We start from the raw sequence: 26739 nt of genomic DNA on the forward strand, positions 1-26739 counted from the left end.
AGGACTAGGACATACACTTGCTATTTTGAGTACATGAAATGCGTTCACAGAGTATAGAGACGTGCAGAGCATTATAAATACCTGGATGTTGCACTCATAACATGGAAAGCTGGACACTTCACACCCTCGCTGTCTTTGCTACGTAATGGAAAGGGTTCGACTACCGAGCTGTTTCAAACCTGTGGAAATGTCAAGTAAGGAAGCTGCAGCTGTCATGATTGAACAACAAAATATACAAATTTAAGTTCTACATGTTTTTTTTTATAGGACATAATTCATTCTTCCCTCTCATATTCACAATTTTTCCTCTCACATTCACAATTTTTCCTCTCACATTCACAATTTTACCTCTCACATTCACAATTTTTCCTCTCACATTCACAATTTTACCTCTCACATTCACAATTTTACCTCTCACATTCACAATTTTTCCTCTCACATTCATAATTTTACCTCTCACATTCACAATTTTACCTCTCACATTCACAATTTTTCCTCTCACATACACAATTTTTCCTCTCACATTCATAATTTTTCCTCTCACATTCACACTTTTACCTCTCACATTCATCATTTTACCTCTCACATACACAATTTTACCTCTCACATTAACACATTTTTTGTGTATGTGAGAGGTAAAATTGTGTTTGTGAGAGGACATAATTCATTCATTCCTCTCACATTCACAAAAAATACTTATTTCTAACTCTCAAACTATACTACTAATAATATAAAAATAATACTAAATCAGAATGAAAATTAATTCAGTCCTCTGGGAAATTGAAAGTTAAGATTAAAAGCACACAGAACGTTAAAAATTGAGCAAAGTCCACTCTGAAATGCTTTGGTTTCAAGGATCTGAAATATCATCTTGCAAAGTACTCCTCTGATATACTAAACATATTGCCGTCTGATGACCTGAGAGAGAATACTTAATAATAAATCTGCATATTGGCTTTAACACAAACCAGTTATTATTACCTTTATCAACAGTGGAGCCGAGGAAATGAGGTGAAGCTACTTGAGGAAGTTAGAGTATAAAATCACTCAGCTGAGATAATTCAAACATGAAAAACCAAACTTTAATTGGAAGTAGTGTATTGACAGACATGTCCTATTAAATAGGCCCACAGTCAGAGAGAATAAAAGGCAGAATCTAAAGAGGAAATGCAAACGTTTTACAAACAGTATCAAAAAGTTGAAAATAGAAGCTTTGTGCATCACTGCTGCAGGATCAGATCACAGTGAGCCCTGACAGACAGAAATCCCTCATTAAATAAAAAACTTAATAAAAATTTAAATTAAGTCCATACATAGCACAACAAGGAGATAATGAAGGTTTGTATATTTACCCACTGCATATATAAGATAGAACACATTACTGTGCTATACAGTAAAAATTCATTTGAAATCAAAATGATTTAACCTTAAATTACATTTCAGACTAATTCATACAAAATCTCAGATCAAACAATAAAGTGACGTCTGTGTGTTCAGCGTTTTTTTCTCCTGAGATGCTCCGTCTCTGTGTTCGTCTCACTGGAGGACACAGAGCTCCGTGCTGGACTGACTGTGAGTGTCTCCCGTCCCGTCCTCGTCTCTGTGAGTCCTGCCGTACTGATCTGATACTCCGTCCTGTTGGTCCAGACTCTGCCTCAGCTCCATCAGCAGCTCTTTGCCATCACTGGACGGCAGGTTTCCCAGGTAGTACTGAGGGGCCAGCTCCACCAGCCTGCAGCAGAGAAGAGGAGGAGAACAGAGATTCATTAGACTGACAAAAACGATTGTCATTAATGCTTAGAGGCTGAAATAGTCAATAAAGGATTAGTTCAACATAGGGCTGGGTGATACGGCAAAAAGAATTATCATGATATATTTTTTCATATCATCCGATCTCGATTATTATCACAATTTTTTATATTGTTTATAAACTGCCAGTGTTAAGCATCTGAGTTGAAAACTAAAGACACTAGAGATTAGTTCAATATTTTATAGATATATGAAGTAAATAACAAAGCAAATGAAATAAAATGAAAACAACACAGTGAACTTATTTACAGTCCTGAGTGTTTTTGCAGGTATGCAAAAAAAACCCCCATAAAACAAAAAACATAAACAAAAAAAAAACATAAACAAATTGTGAGATTTGTTGTTAGAAAGCCCACACTGTTAATGTTTCTTTAACCTGTTTATTGAACTAAGTTCCACCCAGTAATAACTTGTTTCTCTGTAAGTTTTCATATGTCCCATGCTCTTGAACGCACCATAGCCGTTTCGAAGCTACTGAATGCACCATACCTGTGTGTGAAGTGCCGTGCTGTGAATGTTAGTTTTCTCTCGATACAGCGGTGGATAGATTGTAATTTGCTTTGCTCTTTCCCAACATTCACCTGTTCCTCCTGGTTTATTGCTCCAAGTCATAGCTGACGCGTTTAGCTCCACGTTTGGTATTTCAGTTTACTTCTTCGGCAACTTACAAACAGAAATGGAGCAGGAAGAGGTAGACTCTGATTGGCTGTTGTCACGCACATTTCTGACATTCTGATCACCGTATAAACCTGAAATGTACCACGAAATGTATCACTTATCGGTTTCGCAATCATATAATCGCCCAGGCCTAGGTCAACATTTAGGAAACTACACTAATTGGCCTTGCTTAGCATAGAGACTGGAAGCAGGCGGAAACAGCTATTACAAGACAGAAAAATACAGCTAAACTCCCTCTAAAAACAGTACAAAACTCAGTACATCCGCTCTCTAACAACACTGTCAACCTTCAAGTCACTTCTCAAAACACACCTGTTTAGACTAGCCTACCCCTAATATATTCATAATTTTATTAATGTTGCCAATTTTTCTCTGTACTGTTTTAGTGTTGTTTATTATTACTGACATTGTTGTTTTATTATTGTTCTTATTTGTAATTGTTTAATTGTAGTTTATTATTACTGCCATTGCTGTTTTATTATTATTGTTTTATTTTTAATTGTTTAATGTAAGATGACCTTGAGAGTCCTGAAAAGCGCCTATAGATAAAATGCATTATTATTATAAAACCAACAGTTGGATCGACTGTTTAAGTGCTTATTACATCAGTGAAAACTATACATTCCCACACCGCATTAAACATCAAATTTAAGGACTTTTTGAGGACTTTCCAGGCCCAATTCCTTCAAATTCACAGACCCAACGTGTCAGAGTTGAACACATAAGGTGAAGAACTGTTACAACATCGATAATTTTCATAATGAGAACTAGCAGGCCTGACAGAAGCGTGAAAACAATCCAAGTAACAGTAACTCGAGCATTTCCAATCTCCTCTTTGACTCACATCTGAGGGTGAACTTCGGAAGCGATGCGGATGCAGTTATCGCAGGAGATGGTGAACTCGTGGTACATGACCCAGCTGGGGGGGTCGGGGCGCGGCTGCCTGCACAGGTAGGAGGAGAAGGGGTGCAGGTGAGCCACGTGGCGGTGAGTCAGCAGGAGGTAGTTACCGGAGCCGTCCACATCATGAGCCACCTGAAGGAGATTGGAACATTTATTTATGGAACATTTATCATCAACAACAGAGGAAAGGAAATACAGTCAGATGTGTGAAAAGTGAAATAAATGTGTTTACATAGCATACGAGTAATACAGTAAAAACACTACAGAAGATGTCATATAAATACATGCTGGTCCAAGTGAATGTTTGTGCCAAATTTGAAGAAATTCCCTCAAGGCGTTTCCAAGAAATCGCCTTCACAAGAATGAAATCATAATCAGTTCATCTGTGAGTCCAATTGGAAGTTTGTGCTGAATTGGAAGAAATTCCCTCAAGGCATTCTTAAGCCGGTGCACGACCCATGAGGTATATACAGTCATGGAAAAAATGATTAGGCCACCTTGTTTTCTCCTTGATTTCTTGTTCATTATAATGCCTGGTACAACTAAAGGTACATTTGTTTTGACAAATATAATGATAAAAACAAAAAATAGCTCATAAGAGTTTAATTTAAGAGCTGATATCTAGAGAAATTACTTTGAGGAAGAAGCCTGAGATGAGAGCACGCTTGATGTTGGTGCAGTTGTCTTGGCATCCGAAGGCAGGAGGAGAAACAGGAAGCTCTATACGCTGCATCACCTCCAGCAGCTCCGCCCGGATCACCACAGCCAACCGCAGGGCTGCATGACTGAGGAAGTTTGTTGTGCACCACGCCTCGTCTTGATTATCTGCAAATTACCACAAACAGACCATTCAATAAGGCAAGGCAAGGCAAGTTTATTTATATAGCACAATTCGGACACATGGCCATTCAAAATGCTTTACAGGAGCAAGATTAAAATACATAAAACACATTAGAAATACATAAAACACATTAGAAAACACATTAAAAAGCGAATAAATAAAAATTACAGGTTAAAATGGAAACAGAAAAGTCTTCAGACTTGATTTAAAAGAGCTGAGAGTTGCAGCAGACCTCAAGTTCTCTGGGAGTTTGTTCCAGAGATTTGGTGCATAAAAACTAAAAAGAAGAATATAAGCAAAAATTGCAAGAGGAGGAGAGAGCAAGCAGAAAAGCGTCTGCACAGTAGGAAAGCCAAGCCAGAAGAATAAGTCATCATATGAGTTGTTACTGCAGGGTTCCCACTGTGGACTTTACATTCCATATCTAAATCCAAAAGACTGTATTCCTAAGACAACAAACTTACGATTTGCTGTGAGGAAATATTATAAAACAATGTATGCATTTAATCCAATAGAGTGTGCGTTAATAAGACAAAAAGCAGTAATGATCATTCTTGACTTGTGTTGAGCTAAATGTGTGTGTGTTGCAAATAAGAGCTGTAACCTGAGATACAGTGAGCAATCACTGTAGTGACCAAACTGAAGACAAAGTCATGTCAGAGTAAAGTAAGGTAACATCTTGATATGTGTTGAAAACGGTTGTAAAAGGATGTTTTTAAGGTTATAATAATTAAAAGTGTGATTATTTCAAAAAAAGGAATTACCTCTCATCCAGAAATATTAGTAACAAAACACAGGAAGTCTTAGTGCCCAAATAAGGTAACATGGAAGGTAAAATGCTGACACCAATAGAAATTTGAGCCCCAAACAGGCCGTTGGAGTCCTCCGACGATAAAAACAATCAGGATGAACACCAAGTCATCACCTGACTAGCCAACATGCCAAACCACCAATGAAAACAGTGTGGTAGGATACAAAATCATCACCTAATCAGCCCACAAGATACGTCCTTGTTACAAAGATACATATTGGTAGAGAGAATGAGAAAAAGGAAGGTTGTATGGCATATAATCTGATGTTTTTATTTTTATTCAGTCTCTTGTGGTTGCAACAAGGAACTCATTTTGAGTTTTGATCTCTTGACCTTTGCAAGTATTAAACTCTGCTGCATCAATCTCCTGCTACTTTTTGCCTCTTTCATTTGAACATTTTCTTAGTGTTTGGGGAAGATTTTGGTGCATGAGTTTTTGGCAAGTTGGGCAGCCCATTGTCTGACTCATCTGGCCCAGGGGCTCTGAAGCTGCCTAATTTGCCACTACAAGTTTTGTTAATTAGTGAAACATTTGTGAAAACATCCAATAATAACCGTCCAAGATAATGGAACAAAGGTCCAAACTTTGCCTGTCAAATTCAGTTTATTCCTAGATTGTACGGTGGCCCTGAGAGCTCACAGCACTGCAACTTAAGAAAAAAAAACAAGCTTAAAGTACAATTTAATTGAATCGTGTAAACTAGCCATAGCCTATTGCTGCCTCTCGTTTTGTTTAGTTTCATATCACATTATAACGTGATAGTATCAAAAGCGTGTCCAGACGTGTGCATCCCTTTAACTCATTTAAGCCGGGAAAGCATTACCGCATTTCTACCATTGAAACCGGGAGCGCTGTTGCGTTACTATATCATTAAGGCTGGGACAGCGGATATGTAATTTTGTAGTATTTGTATTTTTTCCACCTATTTTCGGTCTCTTGGCCAATGAAGTGCATCAGAATCATGATCAGAATACATGCGGGAGTGTCGCAATGCAACATTGGACTTTTCCAGAACTTTAGAATAACAGAATAATATATTAATATTATTAATAATAATAATAATAATTGATTGTGATGATGATATAAGAAATCATGACTGTTTATGTCTTATATTACTTTATGCGTCGTTGAGTACCCTGAAAAGTGCAATATATAAAATGTATTATTATTATTTATTATTATTATTATTATTATTATTATTATTATTATTATTTATTTATTTATTTATTTTTTTTAATTACAGTAGGGTAATGAGAACTATGTCTATTTCTTCCAATGGTCATATCATGTTTGCATCTTGCTAATGGGCATGTATTAGTATTATGCATAGGATTTTTTATTCAGACAAATGTAACATTTGCTGAGTTTGTTGATTTTTAAAAAAACTTTATTGAAGGTTTGGACAAATAAACTCAACTTCTCATGAAAGCCACGGGTATAAGCTCTCAAATACTTTTTGAATTTCATTTCTATCTGCTACAGAGGCTGAAAAATCTTCTGTTGAATTTCCAGAAAAACTTCAGGTTTTAGAGGGTTCTTTCAAAATCGCCCAGAGGTTTTCCAGGCGTTTTAGGCCTTAATGGGTTAAGTGTCCTCTAGGAAAACATGTCCGTTGTGTTGTGGTCTTTTCAGCACTTTTTCTAAATGCTGCTATTGTGTTCTCAAACTGATGAAGATGTTGTCTCAATTTGCTTGTGTTTTGTGTATTTGCATGTGTTTTCTTAGGTTGCAGTGCTGTGAGCTCTCAGGGCAACCGTACGATTCCATGATCAGTGGGAACTGTCAGTACCTCAGTATTTATGAGATGCAGGCTGATAAATAACTGTACGTACGCTCTATGAAGGTTCTGTAAATATTAATCAGGGTCATGTGGTCTCCCTCTGCGTGCATCAGAGGCTGCCAGTGAGCCACAGCAGCCTCCGCTTTGCTGGGGTCCACTGCCAGGAAGCAGGAGGGAGCTGAAAGAAGCCAGAGATCACAACAAATATTTAAAATTTTACAAAAAACAAGTACTGTGAGAAATTAAAATGTGTTAAATGCATACAATGTTGCTATATGTAATTTACAAAGCTATTTCTGTTATTGTGTCACTGGAATCATATGTACGACAAAAGTGGCAAATCTATGAGGAAAAAAGTCGCAGATTTATGCTTATACTTTTTTCTCCTAGATTTGCTACTTTTATTCTCATAAATCTGCTACTTTTTACCCATAGATTTGTCACTTTAAATCTCATAAATCTGTGACTTTTTTTCCCTAGATTAGCCACTTTTAATCTCATAAATCTGCCATTTTTCCTCATAGATTTGCCATATTGAATTTCCTAAATCTGCTTCTTTTTTCTCATTGATTTGCCACATTTAATCTCATAAATCTGAAACATTTTTATCGTAGATTTGCTATTTTAATTCTCATAAATCTGCTACTTTTTCCTTGTAGATTTGTCACTTTAAATCTCATAAATCTGTGACTTTTTTCTTATAGATTTGTCACTTTTTTTTGTAGATTTGCCACATTTAATCTCTAAATTTGCAACTTTTTTCCTCATGAATCTGATACTTTTTTCTCCTAGATTTGCCACTTTTAATCTCATAAATCTGCCATTTTTTCTCCTAGATTTGCCATATTGAATATCCTAAATCTGCTTCTTTTTTCTCATAGATTTGTCACTTCAAATCTCATAAATCTGTGACTTTTTCCTTATAGATTTGCCACTTTTTTTGTAGATTTGCCACATTTAATCTCTAAATTTGCAACTTTTTTCTCAAAATATTAACCCCCTCCCCCGGGTCTGTATTTTATTATTTTTTTTTTCATACTTGGCCCTAATATGCAGCCGTATATATGAGAGGTGCAACAATCATTTTGTTGTTACCTGTGAGCATGGCAGCGATGGTGAGCAGCTCGTCCACACAGTCGTACTCGCAGGCGGCGATCAGAGCTTTAGCCAGCGGAGGCTCCAGTGGCAGCTCTGACATTATGATGCCCACCTCTGACAGGTTACCGTCATCGTCCAGCGCTGCCAGGTAGTCCAGGTCCTCCAAGGCCTGCATCAGAGCCTCCGGGGCTGTGGAATAAGGGAGAAATGGAAGAAAAATGAGTATAGAGAGGAGAGGGATGGAAGTGCTGATACACCAACTGACCAGAGGACAAACAGTAGATTTGAAAAGCCATCAGCCATTTGAAAACAATCCTCCACAGCCCTGCTAAACCTGTTGCACCGGGAGGGTTTCACAACTGAAACAGCTGCAGACCACACCCATCAGTGATGTCACAGCGTACTGGAGCACATATTCACCTCATTCAAGGTGAGAAGTTCATTCACTGCATTGAAGGTCTGCAAATAAAAGCTTTTTAAGGACGCTTTCACAACCCCAGTCTGTGTGTATAATCCGCATCAGAGTTAAATTGATACATTGGGTCTGATTTGTATTTAGTCGGCTGTGGCTCATTTGGTAGAACAGTCACCGGGCAGTCACAGGGCAGTGTGCCCTGGTAGCCTCGTCCACCAGCATGAATGTGTGTGTGAATGGGTGAATGAGCGTAGTGTGTAGTGTAAACCAATTTGGATAAAAGTGCTATATAAGTGCAGTCCATTTATTATTTAGTCTGGTTTCTTTCACAGTGCAGAAATGTAAGCGGACCAAATGAAAAAAAAGATAGATATACAGAGGAACGTGTACGAAGGTGGAGGGCTGAAATCTACTGAATAGAAATTGAAATAAAAAAGCAACATGGAACCTAGCATCAACCAAGTGTGTTTGATTCTAGCGGCCGTAATCTGCTCTGGTGTTCCGACCAACTAATGTGGAGAGAAACGGTCAGAAGGAGCTCCTGTTGAGGCTCCGGGTCGTCAATAATGTGTCAATCTATTATTTCCTCAGACAGCTGTAGAATCAGAGAAGGAGAACCTTGATGATCCTACCACCATCTGCTTCTTTTAAGTTATTTTGAGCAATATGTTGATTATTCTGCAATGACAAATTAGCCTTAGCTCAGTGGTAGTCTACAGAGTGAAACTCAAGGACACAGTTTCATCTTTATAATATTATCTGTGTATATCTCACTGCGCAGGTAGCCCACAATCCACTGCGGGTTGGTTCATTTCCTTTAATCGGGTCGGATTACGTTCACAGTGAATCGAAGCGCTCTAGGGTCTGTTTGGAAACAGACCCTCTTTGCAAGTGGTCTGGGACCGGTTGTTTTGGTGCACCAGATTACAATTGGAGCGTTCACAAGCAACCAGACGAACTGTAACAAGGATTTAGCCACCAGAGTTCGATTAAAACGGTCTAACTTTGGGTTGTGAAAGTGCCATCGGACCTCTTAACAGGCACCTGCACCATGGTTAGCCACGATCTAACCATTGGGGAGCTCAGAGGGTGAAAATATTTGTTTCCCAGTTAATCACCGTGGCTGTAAAGTACCTCCATATCTAATAAGACTTCTTGATTGGAATCATGGACACTATTTGACACAATCAAATAACTGGTTTTCTCTCACAGTTCCCCATGTGCAGACTGAAGTTGGGAAGTCAGACTTTTGTTTCAATGCCCCGGCGACCTGAATAATCTTCAACTTGCACTGAGGAGCAATAGGCACATAACATGTTGTCAATTTCATAGCTCGATTGCAGACCTGCCTGCAACTGTTTTTAGCTTCGGTCATTTTAAACAGCATTTTTACTTATTAATTTATCTTGTCTGTTGCCTTCATTCTGAATTTGTATTTTTGTACAGTTTGTTGTTCCCGTCATCACTGTAAATAAGGAAAACCTCAGTGGCTTAGAGGTTTAAATAAAATATTATAGAAAGAAAATGTGCTTCTAATCATCTCAGTCTTTTTCTGTGAGGCTGCAGTCACATATAATGCAGGTGAGTCACCTATCATGCCGGATGTGACAAATGTGGATACCAGAGTGCTGGTTAGTAGTCTGTTTAGCAGCCAAGTGGGGTCATCCACACAGGGTCAAAGCATCAGTCAAAACCACAGTTACCTTCACCAGTGCAAAGATGCTAATTTGTTCTGGAGGTGAACGTTCACCAATGTTAAATCTGATGCATCATAGAGTTATTCACTAGTTGGTTAGTTCATTATGGTACCTGGTCTATCCAGGAACTTGCACTGTCCCATGTCAGCGATATCGAGCCTCTTGAGCAGCAGCACCAAGTGACTGAGGTTTTCCTCCACCACCCCCGGACAGTGAGCCTCCTCCATCCCGTCGTAGAGAGAGCGAGGGTAGAGACGGAGGCACAGCCCTAAAAACACCAACGAGGAGAACACAACAGTCACACAGAGGCACTTACAGTCACACATAGTTGAACAATTTCATTTACAGCCAAGAAATCCATCCATTGTTGCCAATTATTATTTGGTTTCATTAATGTCTTTAATTAGTATAATGGCATGTTAGGGCCGAGTATGAAAAAAAATATATATATATATATAAGGATACGGGCGAGGGGGGTATTATTTTGAGAGAAAAGTGGCAAAAAGTAGCAGATTTATGGTGTTATAGGTGTTAGCTGCAGAGAATTAACATTTTCTTGCATGCTTTTGCTTTCCACCACAATGTCTTTATGGGATAAGTTTGATAAATTGATACATTTTGTATCTTTTTTGGTCATTTTTATATCTTTTTTGGACATTTTGTGTCTTTTCTTATAGTTTTATATCTTTTTGGTATTTTTGTGTCTTTTTTGTCAATTTTTTGTCTTTTTTGATCATTTTTTGGTAATTTTGTGTCCATCTTAGGAAGATGTTTAGGGAAGTTTCTGTATGGATCTCCAGCAGCTGGTGATCAGAACCTACCTGGCAGGTGGCTGTTCACCCTCTGCGTCCTCATGTCAGCCTGGTGCTTGCTGATCGTCCTCACGACCTGAGAATTAGCTCGTATTTGTGGATTATAAATCTGTGAGGGAGAAAGAAGATGAAAAATCTTTGAAATAGAATCGTGAGTTTATAACACGATAGACTGAACATGCTGATTTGTTTTAGCTTTTATCAAAAAACTCTTTGTGTCCCAAAATAAAGTACAACTTAACATTTTTGCATTCGGTTGATACTGAGCACAACATTAGAAATAGGGCTGGGTGATATGGCAAAAAAAAAAAATCAGGATGTATTTTTTCCTCTCGTCCAATCTTGATTATTATCCCGATTTTTTAAACTAAAGATTCATATGTCCCACGCTCTTGAACGCACCATAGCCATTTTGAAGCTATTGAATGCACCATACCTGTGTGTGAAGTGCCGTGCTGTGAATGTTAGTTTTCTCTCGATACATCGGTGGATAGATTGAAATTTCCTTTGCTCTTTCCCAACATTCACCTGTTCCTCCTGGTTTATTGGTCCAAATCATGGCTGACATCTATTTATCTGCCCTCAGCTCCGCGTTTAGCTCCACTTTCTTTCTGTTTACTTCTCCGGCAACTTACAAACAGTAGTGGAGAAGGAAAAGGTCTACTCTGATTGGCTGTTGTCACGCACATTTCCGAAATTTCTTGCGATCACAAATCGGGATCATATAATCGCCCAGGCCTAATTAGAACAATCTTAAACTTTACTTCAATCAGAGAAATGAAGCACATAAGAAACATAAGAGAAAGGCAAGGACAGAAAAGCAGGATTATTGTGTTTAACTCACAGTTTTGAGTTGAAGGCCTGTGTCTATGACGTAGCGAATAGCTGGCAGGGAGAAGGAAGCCTCCGCCAGGGAGTTGGAGAGGATAACCTTCCTCTTGACCCCCTGACCTCCGGCCCCCAGCACCGAGCCATCCGCGCTCTCTGAGCTGTCATTCTCCCTCAGTGTAGAGGCTTCGGGGTTGGTTTCGTAGACCCGCTGGTTCAGCCCGCCCAGTCCAGCGTGGAGAGGGAGAATCCTGAGAGGACCGAGCTGAGGACTCAAAGCTACACACTCTTTCTCCAGCAGAGCCGCACACTCTTCTGTTTCCTACACAGCACAGGGAAGAGAGAGAGGACGGAGCCTCAGGTTCAAACCATCCACTTCCACCGTGAGGGTCAGTTGATGCAACACAATCACTGATGGAGATCCTAAAAGTAAGCCCGTTACATCCTCTGGAAAAAACCTGTGAAAATACTGACGGCCTGCAGGTGCTAAATATTGATACTTGGCGGCCATTCATTGATATAATATTGTGACGCAAAATATTGCTATACTATGCTGTATAGATTTTTCCCCACCTCTAACGGCTATTTAGACATACACAGTTCACTTCTCTCCTGATTCTCGCCATGTCAGCCACCTGTCAATCAAAAAGTAGCCACGCCCCAAATCATACCCTGCTTTATCATCTATTTTCTTCTAAATGGGACCATTATTTACACAGTTAGCATCATATTGTCTTGAAGAAGATCTGAAAGTAGCGATTGAGAACATAATGTTGCCATGAGAATATTTTCTGAGGTAATAAATTAAAGTACGAAGTCGTCTCAGTTTGTATTGGGATAGATAGGACCAGAGTTCTTTTACAGCCACTGTTGGTGCCCCCTGCTGGACTTTTGAAAGAATGTAGGCTGAAGACACTTCCAGGTTTGCTTCACTGCTCAGACCAGGAGGTTGTCGCCTGGTTAGTACCTAAGTACAACATAACTATCATCACTTCGGTCTGAAATGGAAACCAGGACTTACAGCTATTCAGGAAGCAGAAGGTGTGGTCGTGTTGACATAAAGGGAGTTTATGTATGCATGAGAGAGTTTGATCTACTGTGGGTTACTAACTACAGAGAGCTTTGCACATGGATGCAGGACACATGACTGCTGCATGTTGTTTACAGTGCGTGTGAGTGTGTGAGACACCTGCGATGCCCAAGAGGCTTCTCAGGTTCAGGTGTCCTTGTTTCACTCCTCTACATTCTCCTCTTACCATCCCCAGCACTTGTTTAGAGGCGTGGCGGTGGGCACAGAGAATGTAAAAGGTGTGGACATCATCTGAGTGCTAGGAACCTGAAGATCAGCACTGTGTGTCATAATCTCACACAGTAATACCAGTAGACAAAGTACAAAGTACAAAGTAATACACTGAACTGTTATATTTGGATAATTATAATGCTGTGCAGAGACACACAGAGTTTGGGTTCTCAGTCAACACACACACACACACACACACACACACACACACACACACACACACACACACACACACAAACAATAGCAAACATCGTAAAGAGCTGTTGTTATTAGTAACTGGCCAATAGAACTCGGTGTCGGTACGTCCATTTTTTTGTACAGGGGCAGGTCCAGTCCAAGAAGAATTAAATGTAAATTATGCTGTATAACTGAATCCCTGTAATGTAAATCTGAGACCAGATCTGCATAACTTTACCTGTGACCAAAATAAAGGACAGGATTGAGACCAGTCTTTTTCTCCAGTGTGTGTTTACTCTTTGGCTTCCAATCTACGAACCTGAGACCTTTACAGAACAAAATGTGTCAACAGGATTAGATAATGATGCTCTTTTATGTATCCTGTGAATGACCTAGGCTGTGATGATCTGGGATCGTTTTGGCACATGCACTAGATACGTTAAGCCCTTCAGTTTTCTACTGAACAGCTACAAGTGATGATATTTTGCTACAGCACAAATATATTAATTAAAAATGTGAAATCTAGTATTAATTAATATTAATATTCAATTGCAGTTATTTTTGACTGATATTGCAATTGCAATATTATTGGAGGGAATTACCATTTTCTGTTTATTTATTCTAATGTTATTTAAAAAAACAAATTATAATGATTATGGTGTGTTTTTTGTAGAAGGGTCTGAACCAACTCAAGATTTCTTGAGTCTGTAGAATATGATTTGCAGGCCAGGACAACTCTAGTTATTCATAATGGTATTTTAACACATAAATGTGTCATTACAGACTACCATGAGGTTTACGCAGAATAAGAGTGTACCTGTGCGCTGGCTAAAAACACCATCACATCTCCCTCCTCTCCCCGTCTGTGCAGGTCCAGCACCATGTGACAGGCTGCAGCTGCCGGCTCCTTCCCAGAGGAAAGCTCCCGGTAAACAGTCTCCACCTTGTTCAGCTCCACGGCCGTCCTGTCCCCCTCTACCTCACACCCCTCCTCCTGGTCTTTGGCAGGGGGGTCGGTGGTCACGCTGTCCAGGGAGAGGTGAGGGACCAAAGGTCCCAGGAAGGCGGAGAGGCGAGGCGCCAGCGTCGGGTGAGTGAGGAGAACCACGCGGAAGTTGTCCGGCCTCTGGCGGCAGACGTCACACAGCAGGCCCAGCAGCACGTCGGTGGGCACGGTGCGCTCCTGCAGCTCATCCAGCACCACGATACCGTACTGATGCAACAGAGGGTCTGACATCATCTCCTCCAGGAGGAGAGCGTCACTGACAAACCTTTAGGGGAAGGGATGAGGAAAGACTAGTCAGTATCCTTAAAACATACAGTGGTTTTAACCCATTGAGGCCTGAAACGCCTATAAAACCTCTGGGCGATTTTAAAATAAGCCCCTAAAACCTGAAGTTTTTCTGGAAATTCAACAGAAGTGTCAACGCTTCTACTCAATAATAGATTTTTCAGCCTCTGTACCAGATAGAAATGAAATTCAAAAGTTCAAAAATTCAAAGTATTTGAGAGCTTATACAAATACTACAAAACGACGTATCCGCTTTCCAGGCTTCAATGGGTTAAAGGAATAGCCCACTTTAAAGAATCCAAACTATCCCTTTAAAGCATTTTCACAGCAGGGTGGTCAAGTGGGCAGTGGTGGAATGTAACAAAGTACATTTACTCAAGTACTGTACTTAAGTACAATTTTGAGGTACTTGTACTTTACTTGAGTATTTCAATTTTATGTAACTTTTTACTTTTTACTCCACTACATGTAACTGACAGCTTTAGTTACTTTTTAGGTCGAGATTTAACATAAAAACATGATGCTTTTTCTTTTTTATTTAACCTAACAGCAATATATTTAGTAGTTAAAATGCTGCTTACATAAATAATTAAAAAATAATTTTTAATCAAAAATAATTATACAATAATATATTTGGACCATATATAACAATCTGAGTGGGTCCATTCTGCATAACGAGTACTTTTACATTTGATACTTTAAGTACATTTTGATGCTGATACTTTTGTATTTTTACTTCAGTAAGTTTTGAATGCAGGACTTTTACTTGTAGTGGAGTAATTTCACAGTGTGGTATTCGTACTTTTACTTCAGTAAAGGATCGAAATACTTCTTCCACCACTGCAAGTAGGTCAAACCACATAAAAAAACACTGTCAATAGCCAGGAGCTTCATCAATACGTCATTGTGACATGCTAAACGGCAGAAGACTTTTATGTATGCACATTTATCTAACACCACTCCAATATCTTTTGGTAAAGAAACCCCAAATCCCCCAAAAGTTGGGACACTGTCTGAAACATAAATAAAACATAATGTTCTAATCCTTGTTGATATGTATTTAATTGAAAACTGAACCAAAACAATAAGGGTTGTATCACTATTACACAAATATACAGTCATGGAAAATATTATTAGACCACCCTTTTTCTTCAATTTCTTGTTAATTTTAATGCCTAGTATAACCATAGACTGTATAAAATGAGTACAACTAAAGGTACATTTGATATCTATCCATTTTCTATGCTTTTCATGATAATAACCAAAAATATTATCAAGAAAGCCATGGAAAACGTATAGATATCAGCTTTTAAATTAAACTTATATCCTATCAGCTATTTTTGTTGTTATCATTATATTTGTCCAAACAAATGTACCTTTAGTTGTACCAGGCATTAAAATGAACAAGAAATTGAAGAAAACAAGGGTGGTCTAATAATTTTTTCCATGACTGTATTTTCAAGGATTACACTGCTAGTTTTATAAAACTGCCACCTTGGACAGCAAACTGCGAGGAAAAACAAAACAAAAGGCAAGGTGTGGCTGTAAGATCAAATAACATAATCATACAAAACTAGTGAAATCTAATCAGCCATCTATAGCACCTCTGGAGAGGAGAAGACAATGACACAGGACACAGGTCACCACTTTGCTTGGAAAATAAAGCAAAAACTGACTCATACGTTTCAGCTGTACTTAACCTGTTCAAGACACCTCTAGTACTCAGTTATAGTGTGTTACAGTAAGACATCCCCGTTATCCAAGGTGCATTCTCCGTGCATCCTCACCTGAGCAGGGTGTCGGGTGTGCAGCTGTCATCATGAGACACCCTGTAGCCCACCTCCAGGCCCAGGCTGAGGTCCATCTCATCAGCCACCCGAAGGGCCAGACTCGACGCTGTCACCGAATAGGGCTGGGAACAACACACCAGACCCTGAGAAAACTCATAGGACAAAGCATACTCCACACACCACTGAGGCACCTGCAGGGCACAAGGAGGGAGAGGAGGAGGAAGATGGAGGTCATTTTAGTCTTAAGAGAAGCACAGTGTCGTGGGAAAAACATATCACACAAAGATTTAATATACACTACCGGTCAAAAGTTTTAGAACACCCCAATTTTTCCATTTTTTACTGAAATTCAAGCAGTTCAAGTCAAATGAACAGCTTGAAAGGGTACGAAGGTAAGTGGTGAACTGCCAGAGGTAAATAAAAGAAGGTAAGGTTAACAAAAACTGAAAGATAATGTACATTTCAGAATTATACAAGTAGGCCTTTTTCAGGGAACAAGAAATGGGTTAACTACTTAACTCTATGGAGTCTTGGGCTATTTTGTCCATTTTTTAATTCTTTTCATGTCTTTGTAAGTCATTTTGTGTCTCTTTGTGTCTTTTTAAGTCTTTTGGTGTCTTTTTTTGGTAATTTTGTGTCTTTTTTTAGTACTTTAGTTCAACATAAAATGTGATTTTGAATCTTTTTTTACTTTCAAAACACTATCATGCTCAATAAAGAATTTTAAATGTTGCAAATGTGCATTAATAAAAAGAGTACACTGAGACATTAAACTGCATCATTTTCAATTAAATTCTGGAAAAGTTGGTGTGTTCTAAAACTTTTGACCAGTAGTGTAGATGTTGTGTAAGGAAAGTTATGTCACTCGATCTCATGACTTTCATGTTTCAAAAAATGTTTGTGAAGTGTTAAGTGTGACACAAACACGCCACAAGAAAAACGCCGGACCAAAAAAAAAAAAAAAAAACATCTGGCAATGCAATCTTGTTGTTGCAATCTCTTGTGCAAAATCTGAAGACTGGGGCGAAATCACGTTGCTGGAAATGTGATGAGAGTTTCAGTAACAACGTAAGGTGGAGTTCACTTTTTCTTCTTCTTGGGGGCTGCCCTTTTCCTTTACTGCTATTTGTGAGAACAATTCTATGCAGCATATATAGTATATATTTTGTAAGTAGCTTGCTGTATTAAATATCATGTTTCTTCAATGTGGATTTGACTGATTTGAGAGGAAAAAAAACAAGTTATATTTTGGGAAAACGCACTAATTTAAACATGTGAAATTTCTTCCATCTGTGTCAGATATGAATTCAATCTATGTTCTGCTTTCATTGGCAACTTAAAGTGAAGATTTTTAATGGCACAGTAAAGACTGTAGCCGTGTTTCCATTAAAATCTAACCGAATTTTGAAGCAAAACTTTGACATATCACAAATTAAAGAAAATAGGAATTCGGGAGGTTTCCATCAACTGGTTTAGAGCAAATAAACAAAGCTGCAGTCACATACTTTGGTCAGCAGATGGCAGTGTACTGTACTGCTGTAGGCTAATCTATCAGAAAACAGTAGTAGATGAGATTACGCAAGAGGGAAAAAATAATCAAAGATAGGTTCCTAATCGGAAGACTTTTCTCACGCAATTACGAAAGTTGATCAAATTTTGCCGTTTCCATCAAGGTTTTCTCATTTGAATCCTCAAAATCGCATCAAAATTCGTTGATGGAAACACGGCTACTAATATCATATGAAACTAGAAGACCTTGAATTCTGAATGAAAATTGGTCCCATGCAGTTTTAGTCAAGAGATATGCAGTTTTTCTCATGCAGTAAAATGTTATTTTCGCCCATTGTATCGGAATATTTCTGCTTACTGGGGTCGCTAAACAGCCTGTGACTTGCATAAATTGGATATCACTGGAAAGTTGAGACTCTTATGGATTCAATGAGCCAGCTTTTATTCATGTGTGATGTAAGTCCCCATAGTAGCCATTTCAATGCAGTGAAACTTGACCTCGCTGTATAAAATTACCTGCTGGTGTACATCACTTTCATGTGTTATCTACTGTTGACCTGCTATCTCCCCATAAAACTCTACTGTCTGGGTGGAGTGGAAGAGGTTTTAAGTCTATCCATTGTACAAGTTCTTCACACTGACCACAGGCTCCCTTAAATTGTTGACAATTGACACTCCCCGCAGACACAGAGCAACATTACTTTTGAGTTACAATTGTGTCCATTTGTTGAATGCAAAATCATTATTCGCTCTGTCTATAAGCGACAGGCTTTCTGACTCTGTAGATAAGAGTGTTGAGACTGAACAAAAACAGTAACAACAAGTTGGCAACCCAAACCAAAAACAATGAGCTAAAATATTCTAAAATGCTCTCTAGTACCTCTATTTGCAGCTATAATATCGACAAAACATCTTCAAGAAGATTCAAACAAGGGCCTGTTTGAAGTTTTGTTGCCATTGTCACTGACTTTAATTTATGGGAGTGGATCAACTGAATACAAGTTAGACCATAGACTGTTTAAATAAGAGTCAGACTAGCCAAAATAAGCCCTGGCTTATGACAATATCTTAATCCTTATTCTTATCCTTACAATAATGCGGGCATGCCTATAAACTGTACAATACATGCACATTTACACAAGAGTGCCTCATTTTATACAGATTTGAGCAAGAACCATGCATTTTTTTACATGCATATATTTCTGTACAGTGAGATCCCTAAACAGTCTTGGAATTGCATTGGGTATTACTGTAAAGCTGGATTCAGTGAGCCCAACTTAAACTGCTGTGACCTCGAGGATAATTGCAGACTCATGAAACTTTACAATCACAAACTAGAGACCTGGGTATATTTACAATAAGGCAGTCAGGCCTTTCCCTGTCATGACCTGGTTATCATTATACCTGCTCCTCAGATCCTCTCTCTGGCTAATGATTGCACTGTCCTGATGTAACTTGAACACCCCTTTCATCAAAGAAAAACACTGTGCTCCACTTTCCAGCACCTTCTTCCCCGAGTGCACACTTCATTCTCCAGCCAAGTGTCTTTCAAGACAAAACAAGACAGTCTCTTTTGTCTTTTCACCTGCTGCATCTTTAAAATTCTGGTTGTCCTTGTACTTATGCTGTTGCAAAGGCACTGTAACTTTGTCCTTTGCACTTCTTACTGTTGGCTGCAGGAAAAATCTGCAAATTTCCTCCTAATACGACTAGTCTGCTCCCCTTGATTTAGCATAAACCACCTCTCTGACCCTGACCTCACCATCTCTGACCAGCAATCATCATGGACATTAACATCCCCATCAGAGGGACATAAACACACCATCACCTGGTCTTGTCCCTGACACCCCCCAACAACTACAGACCCATCTCAAATCTCCCTTTTATGTTAAGAATACTGGAACGCACTCTGGCCTCCAGGCGTAAAGCTGACCTGGACTCCAACCAACTTTATGAACCATTCAATCCAGTTTCAGATCCCAACACAGCACAGAAGCCGCCCTGATCAAAGTTACCAGTGACGTCCTGCTCTCCTCTGATGCCCACTCCATCAAGATCCTCATTTTACTCGACCTCAGCGCTGCCTTTAATACCATCAATCACTCCAGCCTCTGGATCACCTGGCACCTGATCCTGACAAGTTCATCAGAATCAATTAAGTCATGTCCAACACAGCGCCAGTCCCTCAAGGCGTCCCCCAAGGTTCAGTGTTTGGACCCTCCTCTTTGTTGCCACAGCCTTCACTTCCACTGTTATGCCGATGACACCAAGCTCTACATATCCACCAAATTGAAATCCACTGACTCCGCTCTTAAAAAACTGGCTCACTGACATAAAATCTTGGATGCAAGCAAACGATGGCTCCACTGTCGTCAGTGATTGTCTGTAATCTTGGTGTGATCTTCAATCAAACCCTCTCCTTTGAACGCCATGTTAATTGCAAAAATTGCCTTCTTTCATCTCAAAAACATTGCCTCACTGTGTCTCCTTCCCAACCTCTCCTTCTCAACTGCTGAAACTCTTATCCACTCACCTCACGACTCAGCTACAGCATTCTGTACAACATATCTGCTCACCCATCAATCACTGTCTCTGTCACCATCGGCATCATTGTTTTGAATGTCACCCTGTGTCGATTTCAATATTGAAATCAATACTTCATGAAAATATAAATCATTATCCATCCCACCCAAACAAACAGTGTTGTAGAAATGGTATTAAAAACATGACTAAATATTATTGCTGAGATCATGTTTCCCTACCTTGTTTATAAACTCAGCTACTACATGACTCAGTTCATGTTCAGATTTTGCCCCAAATAAATCCAGGGAATTAACTTCACTACATGTGGTACCTGGGTGCTTTTTCCGGATCCACTCGGTGCGCTGAGCAGCAGCATGTTGTGGCTCTCCAGGTGCTCCAGCAGACTCTGCCTGAGCCTCCAGATAGGAAATTTCTGCCTCTCTTCCAGTAGGGCGTAGTAGCGAGAAGAAAAGGGTAAACCATCATAAGGGTTCACTTCCAGGTCTCCCAGCCCTTCCTCCCCTCCTATTCCTCCATCGTCATCATCGTCTAAATCCCCAGACAGAAGGGAAGAAATGGAGAGGGAGTCCAGGGCAGCTGAGGGCCGCACCGGGGGACCGGGAGAAAGGACAGGGGTAGAGGGCTTCGCTGGTGGTTGTGACATCATCAGCAGGAGGCGGGTTCAAAGACGGGCCTGGGATTACCTGCAGAGAGGAAAAAACAATAATGATTGATGCTCACATGAAGAATATATTAAACACATTATATTACTGAATGTTGAGTATGAGGGGCCGTATAGGCCATAATTTATTCTTCCCTCTCACATACACAAAAAATACATCTTATGCCACCACATCTCGTAGGATGAGGTCAGGACTTGTGGACTTGGCCTGGGAAAAAGATGCAGAGTTATAGAGTGATAAGCTATCAAACTTGAGTATATATTATATTGTCTCCTTTGGTCTCCCTGATTGCCCCTATTTTTTTTTTTTTTTTAATTTATATTATTTTATTATTATTATTTATTTATTTATTTTCACTTTTACTATGCCAGGCTTAAATGTCTGTATTTTTGTGCACTATTATTAGTGATATGTTTTCCGTACTCTCTGTCGCTTCTGCTTTGCAAGAAAAAGTTTAATAAAACATGTTTGAAAAAAAAAAAATACATCTCACATACACACATTTTTTTGTGAATGTAAGCAAGGTAAAATTGTGAATGTGAGAGGTAAAGTTGTGTAGGTGAGAGGGAGGAATGAATTATGGCCTTAATTAAGAGTTGCCTGCAGTGCTAACAGTCAGAAGAGGCACGAAGTCACACAGAATTAGCTAAAAAGAAGAAAATATATGTCACTTATGTTTTTTAGGTACCACACAGAATGTAAAGTAGACCTCAAGGCCCACAGTACTTCCTGTCTCCACTAAACATTTTCTCCATTCCTTTGAACAGGCCTTCCATAGGCATCTCTGGTATTTAACTGGGGAATGCTTGTCTCACACAGTGTGTAAGTTGGGCAGCAGCAATAGACATGATCCATGGGAGAGGAAGGCCAGAAGGCATCAAACATGTGCTGGCTTACACATGTTGGGGGGAGACAGGAAAGTAGATTTTATACATTGAAAAGCAGCAAAGGGAAAATAGAGCTACATTGAAAGAAAAGGGCCAAGCTTCTACTGCATTGGTTGTCCATCACCTTGAGGTATGAAATATGGTAAAAGCCTGTCCTTATATATGAGCACATTAATATAATTTAGTATAATGTCTTTGATGAAATTAGAAGAAGGCCAGTCCAGAAAAAACAAAGTGCCTTATCACGTTAATACTGCAGTCCTTTATATCTAACATTACCATTAAGCAGACATTCTCATTGATTCGAGACATTGAAGGTGTCACTATTTATCACTGGGGCTGGGCGATATATCGATATAAAAAATATATATCGATATGTTTTTAAATGTGATATGAAATTAAACCATATCTCATATATCGATATAGTTCGGAATTTTTTTTTCTTTCTTCATATATAAATGCTGCCCTTACTAGGGTTTGTCATATTTAGTTCTTTTGTAGTGTTCGTTATTCTTTTCTCATATAAATATATTTATTTCAGAAAAAGATTGGCCTATTTTATTTCATAGGCTATTCTTATTTTAGATATTTTTTTATTCAAATGTCCTCTTTATGGAGCTTTGATTTTTTTTAAAAAGGTACTCCTGTTGTTATACAGTATTTATGTTCTCTTAAATAAACGGTTTCAATAAAACTACTTGTGACATGTCATACTTGGCTTTGATTTTGACTGAACATTTGCTCTCACTTTGCGATAAAAATACCAGGATATATATCGTATATCGATATTCATCCTAAATATATCGGGATATGACTTTTGGTCCATATCGCCCAGCCCTACTTATCACCATGTTGTCCAACCTTCCCAATAACAAAGAGTGAGTAGGGCTTACTGTAGATCTCTCCCCTCTGACCTGATATTCCTGATGGCTGCGTTATTCCTTTTCCCAAGAGGTCCACTAGTCTCTTAGTGGTGTGCTGTGACTAATAGCTTATGTAATAACTTACAGCAGAGACTGAAGTCAATGAAACATGATTTTGTATAGAAAGTGTTTGTAGTCCAAGTAGTACTGACCAAACACATTTGAGCAGGCTTTGGTTGAATGCAAGTAAACATAAAAGAGGTGCAACAAATTAGCCAAAATACAATCTCTGAACCCATTGGCCACTTGCTTTTTAAAAATGTATCTGCATCTATATACAAGGAATTAATTGGGCTGTAGACATCGTATCTCAGTTCTAACTGAGAAAACCAGCAGACCAACTGAGGAGTCAGCAGTCCATGTTGGTATAAAGCAGCTTTTGAAAAATCAAGAGGTCACTGAACATACAGTAGACCTGATATAGTATGTCAATCGACAGAAAATAACTTTTTCAAAATGTATTAATAGATTAAATAAGCAACAAGACTGTGAAAAAAATTGTGACGGATATTTCCTATATCCAACAATGTATCAATTAAGAACATAAATATAAGATTAATTTGTGATTTAAAAAGCCCTCAACAGTAACCAGTTGAGACTGAAACATCCCAGAACGAGTTTGCTCTGATTACGTTTGTCTTGTTCAACAACCTGGATAGTTTGTTGTAATGCAACAGAGCAGAAATCGTTTTTTACCTCAACAAATAAAGGATGAAAGGAGAGGGTTTGCTTTTATATCGGAGGAAACCATGAATAGAATGCAATAGGAGAGGAGGAGAGCAGCATTTAAGGGACAAAAGGTAACAACTGGACGAAGGTCAAGGCAAAAAGCTGTTTACAAATGTTTACAATAGGTTGTAAAAGTGCACATTGACTATTACACCAAGTTACTGCACACATGGCAGAGCTGGGGCTGTAAACAGGCCTGGGGATGATTGCTACATATTTTATGAGTTTTGTGTAGTTTTTCACTAAAAGTACCACTGAGTACTTGACAGATTTTAAGATTTGATTACTATTATTATGTGCCTTTGAGAGGCCGATAATATCTGTCAACTGATACATTGCTCAGGCTCTATTAAAGAGTAGTAGGTTCCCAGACATGTGTTGTATAACAAATATATTTTAGTTCTCATTCCCAGTAGTGACCATTGCTGTCATACATCACAGGTCAATAAGTTAATCATATTCTACACATAGGTGGGAGCTTTTAAGATGCCATGGATGTTAAAATAAATAATAACATCATACTAGTAAGAATATGAGCCACTGCATTGTGGCAGCTCAGATAAATTCTTATATAGTAATTATTACTAAAATTTTAGCTTTATCCTCATCCTGCTTCTTTCTTCCCTTCCTCTTTTGTGCGCCATTTTTTTCTTTGGGATTGCTAAACATGATGATGCTATGTTTTCTCCTCAACTTTCCTCCACTTGCTTTTTGTTCTTGCTGAAAGGAAAAAAAACTCACGTCACGTCATCACGACTCATCATGACTGGCTGGTATCAAGTTGATTGGACAAATAATAATTTCCTCCTCCCATACCAGCCACTCAGCGTTACCTTACCGACCCGCAGAAAAATACAGATGTACTTTTAAGATCGTCACCTGAGTGTCGCCCGAGCATTCTTACTGCTTTCTCTCATCAGATTTACTTTTGTATTTTAATGTAAATCTCCATGTACATAAATTAAATTTCACACGATGATTGTTAAATATGTATAAATCAATTATACCTACACTGGTGGTGGCGATCTTATTCGAAATGACCACGAAAACACCGGAAAGTGCAGCATTGCAGATGTGTCCGATTTGGGATACAGTAACGAACGGTGTCCAATTTCCCAAATCGGACACCGTTCGTTACTGTATCCCACAGTCTTTATACATCTGTATTTTTACTGTACTGTATTTCATTGTGAAGGACAGAAGTACGGTCTGGATGTGTTGATAACGATGGTTGATTACGGCAATATTTATTTGGCTTACCCAGAAACATCCAATTTCCCCAGGAAAACTCTGATTTGGGATACAGTTAGTGCACGACCAATTCACCGGGGATATCGTCCTTTTGCCGACTCTGGTAAACCTTAACGTACACGGTTAAAACAATATACAGTTCGAAAGATAAGAAGTTAGACTTTAGTTTCACAACATTTAATTAATTGGAAGCATAACATTTAAATTAGTAGTTAAAGTGAAATTTTGATATAATCTGAGCACAACGGGGTCCGATTTCACAGTTTCGCTAAAATCGCGACGCAAAATATCGCGATACGATGCTGTATCGATTTTTTTTCTCCCCACCTCTAGAGGAAAGGAGGAGGACACATCAGCTGCTAATTCCTTGTCTTTGTATCACAACAACCGGACACTCTCCCTTTATGCCATTTAAATCCTGCAAAGAGCGACGCGTCAGCTGACTGTCACACAACCATAAATAAAACACAGACAGAGAGTAGACGTACTGTGCCGTAGTATATATAGTATATCACCGTGTCTTACCTGTGAAACATATCGAGACAGAGATAAAGAACCCGACAGACCGAAAGAGACAGTCCACTTCTCTCCTCAAACCACCTTCACAAAGCGGACACCAGCAGGATAAAACCGGGACAGACGACCACTGGACGACAGCCGCTTACAGTCTCTCGATGTAAATCCTCATCTGCTCTGCTTATTTCTTTACAGCTGCCAATAATAACAATAAACACGGAGGTTTTTGGCTGTGTTGCTCTAGTTAGGCGGCGCCATGTTTGGCTGCCGAGCTGTCAAACCTCGTGGTGCGTTCAGGGTCCCTCGGAAAACATGCAATCATGTAGTTTTGATTCATTCACGATTCGACAGATGATTTGTTTTCTATTCACCTCAAACGTGCAGTGATGGAAAAAGTATATCAGGTGCTTTAATTAAGTAAAAGTATTGATACCACACTGTGAAATTACTCCACTACAAGTAAAAACCCTGCATTCAAAACTTACTGAAGTAAAAGTACAAAAGTATCAGCATCAAAATGTACTTAGTATCAAAAGTAAAAGTACTCGTTATGCAGAATGGACCCACTCAGACTGTTTTATATTCTTAATATATTATTCCACTATTTGTATTGATGGTTATATGTAAACAGCGTTTGAATTTTGTAGTGATAGGGCTCATTTAGTTATTTAATATGTTGTTAAGAGTTAATTAAAAAAAAAGTCTCTTCACTTTAAATTAATCATTTTTTTATGTTAAATCTTGACCTGGAAAGTAACTAAAGTTATCAGCTAAATGTAGTGGAGTAAAAAGTACAATATTTGCCTCAAACTGTAGTGAAGTAGAAGTATAAATTTTCATAAAATTGTAATAATCAATTGAAGTACAAGAACCTCAACATTTTTACTTAAGTACAGTACTTGAGTAAATGTACTTAGTTACTTCCCACCACTCGGGTCGGGTATCACACATTAAATTGAATTGTTTTTATTTTTTTTTATTTTCTACTTTCTGACTGAAATGTCACCTAGATGCTGAGTAGATGAGATTAAACTTGGTTGCTAAGACTTACATGTTGGACAATTAATTGCCAAAAACTGGAAATGGCTATAATTTTGCTTCTAGTTAAGATAGAAAAGTGATCTAATAGTCTCAGTCCATGTTTGTGACTCAACAAAGTCAACATAATCATCATAAATTGGCATTGTCTCTCAATTTAGCCAACTTGATTATGTTAATAAGGACACGGCAACAAGGCTATAAATGCTTTCATATATTTTATACATTATGCAATACATTACCATAAAAAATACTTGGAAAAGTCTAACAATTTTTAACTTTCAGCTTTATTTGACCTGAGAATGAGCTAATTCTGCTAATTACACAAGTTTCCCAACATGTAACTCTTAGCAGTAACGTTGAAATTCATCCTCCGGGTCAAACCAACATAAACATGGACTAGATTCATATTCTGATATTTCTGCATGGACTAAAAAGTGAAAATATAG

At 38.7% G+C, this 26739-nt stretch overlaps 1 protein-coding gene across 1 annotated transcript; it reads right to left on the minus strand.

Moving 5' to 3' along the window:
- Nucleotides 1-1259: 1259 nt before the first annotated feature.
- Nucleotides 1260-25540, minus strand: dqx1 (DEAQ box RNA-dependent ATPase 1). The gene is made up of 12 exons (XM_059357268.1): nucleotides 25262-25540; nucleotides 20595-20967; nucleotides 16229-16422; nucleotides 13968-14421; nucleotides 11690-11995; nucleotides 10855-10954; nucleotides 10146-10301; nucleotides 7919-8110; nucleotides 6876-7001; nucleotides 4025-4215; nucleotides 3332-3522; nucleotides 1260-1732 (listed from the first exon to the last, which is right to left on the minus strand). Exons 2-12 carry the CDS (start codon nucleotides 20928-20930, stop codon nucleotides 1537-1539), a joined length of 2442 nt encoding a protein of 813 aa, XP_059213251.1. The 5' UTR covers nucleotides 20931-20967; nucleotides 25262-25540; the 3' UTR covers nucleotides 1260-1536.
- Nucleotides 25541-26739: the final 1199 nt, after the last annotated feature.

The sequence above is a fragment of the Centropristis striata genome, chromosome 19 (assembly GCF_030273125.1).
Source record: "Centropristis striata isolate RG_2023a ecotype Rhode Island chromosome 19, C.striata_1.0, whole genome shotgun sequence".
NCBI classification, from domain to species: domain Eukaryota; kingdom Metazoa; phylum Chordata; class Actinopteri; order Perciformes; family Serranidae; genus Centropristis; species Centropristis striata.

Coding starts and splice junctions, on each gene's coding strand:
- dqx1 (XM_059357268.1), bottom strand. CDS start 20,930: ATGATGTCACAACCACCAGCGAAGCCCTCTACCCCTGTCCTTTCTCCC. Junction 14,422..16,228: donor ACACCCGACACCCTGCTCAG/GTGAGGATGCAC, acceptor CTTCCCCTAAAG/GTTTGTCAGTGACGCTCTCC. Junction 8,111..10,145: donor CAAGTTCCTGGATAGACCAG/GTACCATAATGA, acceptor CTTATTCCACAG/CCCCGGAGGCTCTGATGCAG.